We start from the raw sequence: 12268 nt of genomic DNA, 5'->3' as shown, positions 1-12268 counted from the left end.
AGGATCTGTGTCTGTGAAGGCTGCAAGAAGGTAACAGCAATGAGCACAGACAGAGGGCCGTTTATAGACCTTCTCAAACCACCAACTATTTCCTCTAAGGGGAATGAAAACCATAGATCCGATCCATCAGACCGGTCAGATAGGCAAGGGCACTTCCTCCCATGTCACCCCGGGAAATATGGGCCATTATCAGAAACTCCCCTTTCTTCTGAGCTGTCATTGTTTTGTCAGAGTACCCTGTCTTGAAATTTATTTTAGGACTAGTTTTCAGAGGACAAACCATTGGGAAACTTTTGAAGGGAAATGAGATAGTCTTGTGAGTTTTAGCACCCCACTATTTCATAGTTTATTGTGCAGGATCATGTTGCCAGTGACTATGCATAGATTTGCATAAGCAGATGTGAGACCCAGAAGGGTTCTCAGGGAGAAAATGTCGCAGTGACAGGCAAACGTGGCATTGCCTCCCTTCTTTTCTTCTAGCTCCCACCTCTCTCTTTTTTTCCTCCTCTCTCACTCTACTCAAAACCAGGTGCTGCGATCCCTGTTGATTGATGGACGAACTTTAAATTACTTGAGGTTGCTCAGCTTGAGAGGTTGTCAGGCTCACCACTTCCCCTTTCAAATGATAGGCTGGGTCGCAGAGAGCGTAAACCGTTCCTACCAGTAGCCGAAAATCTCATCACGCCCTTGGTAGAACTCAGAAATGCACCTTTAAGCCTTAAGAGTCATGGGCTTAATAAACTGTTTCCACCAATGAACCAAGTTGCAAAAGGCCCACCGGAGGTGAACTAGCTTCCTCGCCGGTAGGACACAGATGGTCCTACCCACCGCTCTGAAAGCAGCTTGTTGCTTGAGATTCCTGGAACTTTATGCAATGCTGAATTAATTTAAACTAAATACTCTAGGGGCAGAGTGTAGTCTCTGAAATTAAACTCCAGGGAGCGGACAGTCCCAGCATCGCCAATTCCCTGTAGCATGCGTACACACATCTTGAGGATGTAACAACTTGACCTTGCTAGTTTACAACTTCCTTCCTCATCCTGTCTGCTAACCCTTCACTGCTCACAGTATCAGCTGAGCAGGTCATGGTTCTGGTTCATCTGCTATCTACAGCAGTGGTGATCCAGCCCAGGGACTCAGTCAAACCCAGCAAACAGGTTGCATTTCCCTAAGCAGATTCTGTCTTTAAGAGTTCTCTCCAGCACAGTCATGGCTCAGAAGGTCCCTCTGCACCAGAACCTCATTGAAAACACCTGCTAGCTCACCAGAATAAAATTCTTTGCAAGCGAGGGAGCTAGTAATCTTCGAAAGACTGCCCTCCCCCACTACACACACACACACACACACACACACACACACACACACACACACACAAAGAAACCTCAAGGTACAGAAACAAAAATACTTCTAATTTTGTTTTCCATATGTATCTGGTTATTTTATTCAGCCATTTTAGACTGTTTCTGTGACTATGGGTTTGGAAAATAGATCCTAATGACTCCATCTCTCTCTCTAATTCATTTTATTTATTTTACATACCAGTCACAGTTTTCCCGCCCTCCTCCCCTTCCTTCGTCCTCCCCCACCTCCCTGGCCTGCATGAGCTGGCTCTCTGGAACCTATTCCCTATGGTGGGATGCCTTGCTCAGTCTTGATACAGGGTGGGCAGGGGGAGGGGGGAACTTGGTCTGATCTCAGCATGATGTGCCAGGCATTGTTGATTCCCATGGGAGGTCTTATCCCATCTGACTCTCCTTTTCATCCCGTTTTAAAAGTTGGCTTTATTTTCCCTGGACATTCCTTCACACACACACACATACACACACACGCACGTGCTTCTCTGATGCCAAATGGCTGCTTCCTCGTGCCAATTTAGACAATGGGAGAAGTCAGGCCAGAGTGCTCCTCCCCACATGCGAGGCTTCTCAGCAGTGAATTATTGCTGTTGACTTTTGCTCTACAGTCTGAAAATAGAAGCCCTGCCTCCTAAAGGCACTCCTCCCTGGTCCCAGAGCACAGCCACGCGGCTGGCATCCCGGCATCTGGTTAACTGCACAGCCCTGTCCAGCGGGCATACATTGCTGCATCACAGACCCCCCACCTCATCAGAGACATGGGCGTGCTGACAACCTGTCCGTTTATTTCAGTTAAGAAGCAAAGCCAATACAACAGCCTGCCCTTTCCTTGATTCTCATACTGGGTATGTATGCAGTACAGCTAGCAGGAAAGCCATCTCCTCTTCCTCATTTTACGGAGGAAGGGTGGTGCCCTCGGGACTTTGAGAGGGTTAGTTAACGGCAGGGCAGGCGTGGTGGTCTCTTACCACTTCGCTTACCACTCTACCTCCACTGGGAAGAGGAAGATGAGCTAGAGGCCAAATGGGAGAGGATCTCTGTCTAAAGTGTTAAGTTTTGTTTTAGAAAAGAATATTACGGCAGCATTCAATAATGCCATTTTTAAAGATGGAAAACTGTCACTTAAACACACACTTAATGTTAATGAGAATAAGAGTTGAAATGCATACTTACTTTAAAAGTTGTAAAGGCTGAAGTCTGTGGCACTTAATTAGAGGCCGAATTCTATTCCTCCCGGTGCCTACATCAATCTTTAATTGAAATTGTACTCAGGGCCCACCTTACCCATAGTTTTCTAATGCAATACAACCTAAAGTGTAGCTTTGGGTAAAAGAATGGACAACTCATTCACCCTGGTTATGTTTCTTAAAGGTCAAGGCTTCCCGAAAAGCATTAGAAGAGGGAAGGTTGAAAAAGAGTATGTCCAATTTCCCAAGATAACGGCTCACAAAAGGAAACAGACACTCCCCCATTAACAGACAGGTTGTGTGCCACAACCCAAGAAACCCTGAAAGTTCTGAAGAAGCTCCCAAGGATGTAGGCTCATCCATACTTCTAATATCCACTCTACAGGCAGTTGCTACACCCAGCATTCCATTCACCTCCATCATCCTCTTCATTTCCCCAGCAAATTAACCCTGATTACTACGGAGGGGAAAGACTAAAACAGTTTACACTTATGGGTGAATGTGTTACAGTTCCTAGAATTCTATATCTCTAAAGAGATACCCTGCCAAGCAAAGAAGCAAAGGTTGCTAATGAAGTCAGTCAAATCAAAGGAGATGGGGCCTGGCATGCTCACGTAGGCAATTTGTTTAATTGTGAAAAAAAAAAAAAGAAATAGAGGAGAGAGGGGAAGGAAGGAGGGAGGAAGGAAGGAAGGAAGGAAGGTAGGAAGGGAGGAAGGGAGGGAGGAAGTCAAGCACTTTTGGACTAGAGAGATGTCTCTGTGATTCAGAGCACTTACTGCTCTTTCAGAGGACGGGAGTTTTGTTCCCAGCATCCACATCAAAATGCTCACAACTGCCTGTAACTCCAGTTTGGGGGTCTCTGACTCCCTCTTTTGACTCCAAAAAGGCGTGCGCGCGCACGCGCGCGCGCGCGCACACACACACACACACACACACACACACACACGTGGCATACCTTCATAGAGGCACACATACACACAAATAAAAATAAATCTTTAAATTTTAAAATCACGTTGCTCTCTGTTTTGCTGGTGATAAAACTGAGACACAGAATGCCTAACCCACCGCCCAGGGTCATACAGCCAAGGCCTGAACAGAAGTCCCCTGCAGAGCCCATGCTCTGTCTACTGAGCTGAGTGCCTTCCTGCAGAAGGAAACCTATTCCCATACAGGGGGGAGGTATTTAGGTATCAAGCACAGATTTCCCCTATCCGTGTGAATTTGTCCAAATGCTAGAGTCATGGAAGCCTCCTGATTTCCATAGCTCATTGCCTTTCTAAATTAAACAAACAAACAAACAAACAAACAAAAACCCCACTAGCAATTGTTAATGATTTCACAAGATAAGCCTAACAAGATAGCCATGAAAGTCATTTACATGACTTGTATTATTATTTGTCTGTCTCTTATCATACACAAGTACTTCCACACCTACCATCTCATTTGACCCCTGACCATCCCTATAACAGAAAGTCGGGACGCAGAAAGGTTAGCATCCCGTTTAAGGTCACACAGCCACTGCCTGGCTCTTCCCACCTGCCTTTCAAACACATTTCCTTGTGCTAAGGGGGACAGTAAATGTGCACAGTGCTGGGCCAAATAGCTCAATTTTCTTAGCTCTCAGATGCTACAAAAATCAGTGTAGGGGTGGACTATCCCTTACCAGAATAGCTTGAGAAGTCAGGATTTTATTTTTAAATGTGAGATATTTTCACAGGCAAGGACAATTTCTCAGGATGGGACTCAAGCCTAAATTAGAAATTTGCTGATATTTCACATACTGTTTAAGGAACTGGACATTTAGATTTCATCTTGTGTTAATTCCTTGAGTTGGCATACAGAAAAATTGGTTTCATTATAATATTTTCATACATGTATACAAGTGTACTCTGTTCTCATCTCCCATTATCTTATGTTCCCACTCGTTCCTTACCTCTCCCTAAATCGTCTCTGTTTTCATGTCATATATGTACAAAATTTCATGCACACCTCGCACAGATAGCTGGAAGATAATCTCTTTTATTATTACTTGTATTTATTCTTCCCTCATACAACACATCCTGGCCAAAGCTTCCCCTCCCTCCACTCCTCCCAGTTACTCCCTCTTCTACCCCATACCCTCCCACCATCCATCAGACCACCCCCCCAGGGACATCGGCGGAATATGGCACAAGTTACACTCAGACTATGTACAGATCCTCACATCAATGCTGGGCAAAGACAACCCAGTACAAGGAAAAGGGTCCCAAGGGCAGGCAAAAGAGTCAGACGGAGATGCCCCCACTCAGGGGTTCCACAAAAACACCAGGCCAACAATCACAACATATACATGGAACACTTAGTGCAGACCCACACAGCCTAGGTGGTTTCTCCTCCAGGCTCTGTGAGCCCCATAAGCCCTGCTTAGTTGATTGTCTGGGCCATGTTCTCTGTGTTTCCTCCACCCCCTGGCTCCCACAATTTCTCCTCCTCCTCTTCTTGGGGCTTCAGTTTTCCAGTGCCTCTGTTTTGACTATGACACATTTCCTGAGGTCAGGTGATGCTGGACAACTTTGAATCTGGACATCAGGAATGATCAACATGTATTTTACAGGGCCTAACACATTAGCAGTGACACTATTTTTAAGCACCATGGAGCCTTTCGAATGCCAATAATCACCACTGGTTCTCTAATACAAAAAAAAAAAAAAAAATCGATGAAAAATAACATTTCCTTTCTGGAAAAGTTCATGGTCAAATGGACACAAAAGACAGATAAACAGGTAATAACAATAAAAGGCACGAGATTCCCGGACAGAGGTGTGTGCTGCTTCCTATTGGCTTGCATAAGAGGGACCCCTCTCTCAACGTTGACTCCTCAGGAGGATGGGTTTTGTCAAGCTCTCATCTATGTAGTTCCTCCCATCTGTCTTTCCGTTTCCAATTCTGAGTCCCTCCGCCACCCATCCTGCTCTTTCCATCCCAAAAAGCACATGTTTTTAGAAGAAATGGGTGTCATAGTGTAGTGACGTGATGCTCAGTGCCAGCAGAGTGTAACAAGAGTGTCTATCTGTCATTGCACACTGTCTTCCAATGCCTACAGCGGTGCTCAGCATTGAAGCAGGTGATCAACAACCAGTAGAGAGAGAAAATCTGATAGTCATTTGCTCCTAATTTTTTTTTTAATTTAAAAAACAGCAACGAGCTTAATAATCAAAAGTAATATTTCCAAGCCGTTGAGGTGACATACAGCTTTAATCCCAATACCTGGGAGGCAGAAGCAGGCAGATCTCTAAATTTAAGGCCAGCTTAGTCTACAAAGGGAAACCTTGGTCTCAAAGAGAAACCCCATCACAAATAACCAAGAATTAATTAGTTAATTGAAAATAATAAAAATACCTCCTGTGCCTGCCCAAATTTCTCCAATCCTGTCTATAAATTCACCCTTCTATTGTGTCGCCCCTCATATCAAGTAGCCTCCACTGCACAGCGATGTCCTGATACACCCGGGTCTAAGCTTTGGCTCTCATTCCTGGTATAGCGGGCCCTCTGTCTTAACGTTAAGTGCTGTTGTGGGCAACCAGCAGCCTCTGATACCCTGTGTTCTGTGCAGATTGGGATTTGGAACTCCAACAGTGGGCTGAACATGACAGATGGCAACAGAGACAGATCCAACAATATCACTGATTCGCTGGCCAACCGAACACTCATTGTCACCACTATTCTGGTAAGCTGTGAAGTCCCGGCCGTTTCATCTACACTTCCGCGCTAGACCGGAAAGGGTCCTTTCGCTGTCTTTTGCAGCCTGGCAGCTCTGTCTGCATATGTCTGTTTCGTTTTTAAACTGGGAGACTGAAAGCACACATCTGTACATGCTCAAAGGGGTGAAGTGTAAGCTCCACAAATCTCTCTACAGACTCCTCATCTTACTAGAACCCCAGCTCTGGTTTCCATTCCTCCATCTCTCTGCCCCACCCAGGGCTCTTTCTTGTCCTCTGCCTACTGAATTGATGGAGGGTTTAAAGCAAGAGGAGACTCTCGGAAGTGGTGTGACCTCTTTGTTTGGTCAATCAATTTTCCCACCATTTCTTTCCATAAGCACGTGCCCTGCACTGTGAATTCCCATGCACCCAGGTCCCAGCTTCTCTGGACTGTGAGAACACTGCAAGCCCTTTGTCCCGGCCCTGCATTTCCCTAGTTTCCTGGTATAATAAGTACCTGAAGAACACATTGCATTTCCATTCTTACCCCCCGCCCACACACACACACACCCTGCTCCAATGACTCCTCTCCACTAGCTCACATCTCTGGAAATAACCCTCATATTAACTGATCTCCAAAAGACTCATGTCCCATTGCAATCCTGATCTTCTATCCATCTAGCCACTGTACACAGGCCAGCCATTTTTCTCTTTCTTTCCCCCAAGGGATCTAGGTAAGTAAGCACAATGCACTCTGAACTCTGCATTTGAAGGCATACTTTGCTTTATTTGATTGAGTCCCTAGTATTACAGTAATTTGTCTTTGGAGATGCCTTGTGAGACTTGTTTATCAAAAGTAGATCTGGTTTTCATATTGTTGTTTAATTTTGAATTTTCTTATGGCCCTTTCTTTTGTGGCAACCACCTTACAGAAACAGAATGGGGCAGTGTTTTGTTTCATTTTGTTTGGACAAGGTTTAGTGTGTAGAATTGGCTGTCCTGGAACTCCCTATATCGTCATCCTAGGTAACAATTTTCTATAGCATCCAACTGTCAGTTAACTTGATGAGAAACCTAAACACACAGGGCATCTCATCTGTAGAGTAGTTATTATAATTGTAGAAAATAAACCTTTATATACACAAATGACAATTAGTAAGCTTACAGATGCATGGTAGGAAGATGGCCATTACTCATAAGATAAAGGAAGAAACCCTGGAAATAACCAACCAGTATCTAGAGAAAGAAAGACTGAAATTGGAATGAAGCTAAGATTTTTTTAAAAATTAGAATATTTAGTATACACGATGTTTGAAAAATGAAAGGGTTATATTTGCCAGTCCCTATTTCTCATTTATAAATGGACACTTTTAGGTCAAAGCATAAGGACAGTGGAGTCCTGCAAAGGAAGGCCATGCCTACAGGAAGCCTGTGGGACCCTCTGAGAATTTCCCTCTTCTCAGATCCAAAATTGAACATAACTGTGTCTCTGTCGCATCATCCACTAAACACACACACACACACACACACACACACACACACACACACACACTACAGCAATGCAAGGACAAGTCTAAAGAGGCAGGAAAGAAAGAAAAAGATATAAAATGGTATCTATTAACAGTGACAGACAAGAGTAGCAGAAACAGGAATGTAAGCAAACGACTTTAATTCTTTCCACTCTTAAAGGCCAACTTCACATGCTATGTATCTTCAGGCTTCTGATGGCACACCTTCCTTTCCATGGTAATGGAGCTTTCATACCTGATTTGTTTTACTCAGGAAGAGCCCTACGTCATGTACAGGAAGTCCGACAAGCCCTTGTATGGAAATGACAGATTTGAAGGATATTGCCTGGATCTGCTAAAGGAATTGTCAAATATCCTGGGTTTCCTTTATGATGTTAAACTAGTTCCTGATGGCAAATATGGAGCCCAAAATGACAAAGGAGAATGGAATGGGATGGTTAAAGAACTCATTGACCACGTAAGCAAAACTACACCTGACTGCTTAAAAGAATGCCCTAAGTAAGGAAGTAAGAGGAGGGGAAAAGTAGTTGATTCAAAAACTGGGATTGGCGTGTAAAACAAGCTTGTTTCAAATTTAAATTTAAAAATTATTTTAAAAAGCTAATAATCATTTTATACCAAAGCCCTAAAGAATGACTTTGGTGTTTCATGTTTTTAGCCACCTACATGCAACAAAAAAAAAAAAAAAAAAAAAAAAAAAAATCTTTGGACGGGTGAGTAAAATAAGAGCTGAGAATTAAGATGTACACATTCACTATTTTTGCCAAATAATAAGGCTTGGGAGATTTCCAACTAAATCAAGGATTCTACGACTTGAGACTCAGGGCTCAGACAAAAATCTAACCTTTGTCAACATACATTATAACCAAGTTGCCCATTCCTTCCTTTAACATGGCCTTGATAAAGATATCATCCTGCAATTTTAGTTTAAGAATGATGTCTCCTCTCCCCCAACTCCCGCACACTGTGTGTGTGTGTATGTGTGTGTGTGTGTGTGTGTGTGTACCTTACCCGGACCCCACCCCTTCATACTGTCTGGTTTCTCTTTGATAACAAATGCTATAACTATATATAGCCACTCCCATGAAAAGCATTTGTAGTTGAGATTAGAAAACAGACATACAGACATACTCAGAGAAAGTCTAGTCATGTGCAGGGAAGGCAGACAACACAGCTGACAGAATTAAACTTTTTTTACAGAGAGCCGACCTCGCAGTGGCTCCTCTCACCATCACTTACGTGAGGGAGAAAGTCATAGACTTCTCCAAGCCCTTCATGACCCTGGGCATTAGCATTCTTTACCGGAAACCCAACGGGACCAATCCAGGTGTCTTCTCCTTCCTCAACCCCCTGTCTCCAGACATTTGGATGTATGTGCTTCTGGCCTGCTTAGGCGTCAGCTGTGTGCTCTTCGTGATTGCAAGGTGAGTTTGAGAATGCTAGATTCAAGGCCATGGTCTGTCACCCACAGATTTCAGGAATTCATGGTTTTAAGTGCAATTTTACTTTTTCTCATTGCTGTAATTTTTTTCAAGGTTTCCATGTAACACTATTGTGTGCATTGAAAGCTAATTATCCACACAGATACATTTTGAAAGAACCAGAAACTCCTTTACATTAATTTGACTTTTTGCACATTTCAATTCAGACAAAATCACTATCCCATATTTTGAAGAATACAGAACAAAAAAAGCAATGGATCATCTGGGATAACTAAAATTTTATTAAAATAATAGTAACAATAATAATAATAAAATGATTTTAATATATTTGGTTCCTGGAATAATTAAATAAACCAAACAGAAAAACCAGTTAGCTGGGAATCACCATAGCAAATAAAAAACAGGGAAAGAAAGATGCTAAAACCCTTGGGGGTCAAGAAAAACACTTAAAATATGTGATTCTTCTTTAAAAACATTAAAAGGTTAATAAGAAAATAACAGAAGTAATACTGAAAAGAAATTAGATCATGGAAGATTGATTGATTGATGATGGATGGATGGATGGATGGATAGATGGATGGATAGATGGATGTATGGATGGATTCTGTAGTGGAGATGAGCTTTAGAACCTTATGCATGCTTAGCATGTCCTCTACTACTTAGCTACATCTTCAAGCCATCATAAAAATTTTATGATACTCTGCAAGTGTTTTAAGTCTTATCATTCAAGATTAAATTCTGCCTTCTATATGTAACCATTATACTTTACACAATTCTTCCAAAGCTTTTAATCCCTCTCAGTAGACCATATATCGAAATACCCTTGACAATGAATTTGAAACCACTATTTTATTTATCTGTTCTTCTTAAACATTTGATTGTGGTGATATCTTGCTCGTACAAATAAAGCCTGTCTGAAGGTCAGAGAATGGAGCTTGCCAGACAGACAGACCTCTACGATCAGCTAGTAGCAAGCTCTATTCTCTGATCTTCAGACAGGCTTTATTTGTACAAGCAAGGTATCACCACATTTGATAGCCCTAGATTCAATATGCTACTTTTGTGTGTGTGTGTGTGTGTGTTTGCTTTGTTTTGAAACAAGGAAAGTTTTTCCTTGAAACCCAGAATGTTCTTGAACTTCCTGTGGAGACAGACTGGTCTCAAATTGGAAGCAAACTCTGGTCTCAACCTCCCGAATGCTGGAATTACAGGCAACATCACCATGCCCATGAAAACTTATCATACATGCATGTTTTGACATAGATTCTAAGCACACTTGCCCATGTGTCATGTTACTGACTTACTGTCTTATGGGGCAGTGCTCTCGTTTGCAGACAATGTATTGGACTGTCCTGTAGGCCTCCCGGTGCTGACTTGCTATACCAAGCAGGTGGCTATATCAAGCAGGCTGTAGGATTCTCAAACTGAAATATCTGCACTGTTACAAGGTCTGTCTTTCTACGTCATAAGACGCCAGTGTCTTGAAGCACCGCCTTGTGTCATTGTACAATGTTTCCCAGTTCACATGCTTCCCAGGCCGCTCAAAACCCTGGAGAGAAAGAACTAGCAATTTCCCGAACAGCTGAGAAGCGAGCTGATGTTTAGATAGTTTCTCTCTGCTGCACAGAAAGTCCAACTAATTGCTCACAGCACTAAAGTATCTTAACATTATTTACATTTATTTATTTATTTATTTATTTATTTATTTATTTATTTATACAGGGGAAAAAAGCAGCACTCCAAGGACACATGCTCACAGACCGATGTGTACCTAGTGGGTAAACAACAAAATATCAGGGGCTGGTGGGTGCCAGGTTTTGGGGTCTACCTGAAGAACCCAAAGTCTTGAATGTCTAATCTTCCTAATTGATTGCGATTAATATTTTAAAGTTATTGTACAAGGGACAATGGTATTGCTTAAGTAACAGCATCTTTAGTCTGCATGCTGTTTCAATTATTAGGTTCATTAATATCGGTATTTGTTCTTTCAACTCAGCAAACTACTATGGTTATAAGAGTGTATAAATAAATTCAAAACTTAATTACAGCGTTGTAACTGTAATTAAAATGTATTGGCGTGCACTGTCAATTAAAGTTATGTTCATAAGCTTACAGGAACGTGCATGGTGTACCCTGCAGCTTGGGAGAAGCCAAGGAAAGAGTTGGATGACATTGTGGTGCAATAAATGACCAGGCTGCTGTCCTAATGCCCCTAAGACTCCATGAGAAGACACTGCACGCTTTGTAGAAGATGTCTTGGCCTTTAGAGAACGTTTTCCATTAACAGGAACTCTCTTCCCAGTTCTTTGTACATCATTCACAGCATGTCCTGCTTTTCACTGCAGATAATATATTCACCTTAAGCCCAGTTCTCCCTGATGCATCTGCAACCTGCTATTGTTTACTGCTGAGGCCTTATGGCTTGGAGAGCATCCATATGTTCTCACTGGTGTTACGGTATTTCAACATTACTCTAACAGTCCTTTTGTTGCCTTAAAAGGACCCAGCAGCAAATGGCAAAGCTTCCAGTGCTATGAACTGTTGCATTTTAAATTATTACAGACGACTTTGTGGAACATCTAGCAATGTCTTTAATTAAAAAAAAAAAAAAAAGCACACCTTGCTAGCTAGGGTAGCTCCCTAAAAAAACCCCTAGAGCAAGTGCCTCCTCTAGATTACATAAGACAGACAGATCCTTAGAGAAAAAGAAAAGACTAAAATTGTAATCGTTTTCCCAGATTATTATTTTCCAGTGTTACTCCTAGATGTCTAAGTTTTCCCATTTCATAAGAGGCAAACTGAAGCTGCATGAGTCAAGTCAAATTCTTTGTGTAGATTTTCTGGGTGATTCATTGTGTTTACAGAAACATACCAGCCCTGGCCTCTCAGAGATAGAGAATAATGGTGCCACAGAAGACACTTTGAACACCTAACCAAAGTTGCAGATTACATGACTTCAGGTCATAATTCAGAAAACAATTCAACTAAAAATAAATCAAGAGGAAAACACTAGCTTCTAATTGTCCCCTGTGAGCCTCGAAGTAAATAGCTAATATTAGTATATATAGTGTA

At 42.2% G+C, this 12268-nt stretch overlaps 1 protein-coding gene across 1 annotated transcript in view; it reads left to right on the top strand.

Moving 5' to 3' along the window:
* The window catches only part of Grik1 (glutamate ionotropic receptor kainate type subunit 1), a 355947-nt gene that overhangs the window by 302011 nt on the left and 41668 nt on the right, over positions 1-12268 (top strand). Inside the window, exons 10-12 of the mRNA XM_051191842.1 lie at positions 6138-6251; positions 8008-8211; positions 8955-9178. Of these exons, the coding sequence (XP_051047799.1) occupies positions 6138-6251; positions 8008-8211; positions 8955-9178 (542 nt within the window). The remainder of the gene's footprint in view (positions 1-6137; positions 6252-8007; positions 8212-8954; positions 9179-12268) is intronic.

This window comes from Phodopus roborovskii, unplaced genomic scaffold, assembly GCF_943737965.1.
Source record: "Phodopus roborovskii unplaced genomic scaffold, PHOROB, whole genome shotgun sequence".
Lineage (NCBI taxonomy): Eukaryota > Metazoa > Chordata > Mammalia > Rodentia > Cricetidae > Phodopus > Phodopus roborovskii.
This window is presented reverse-complemented; position numbering and strand designations above follow the sequence as displayed.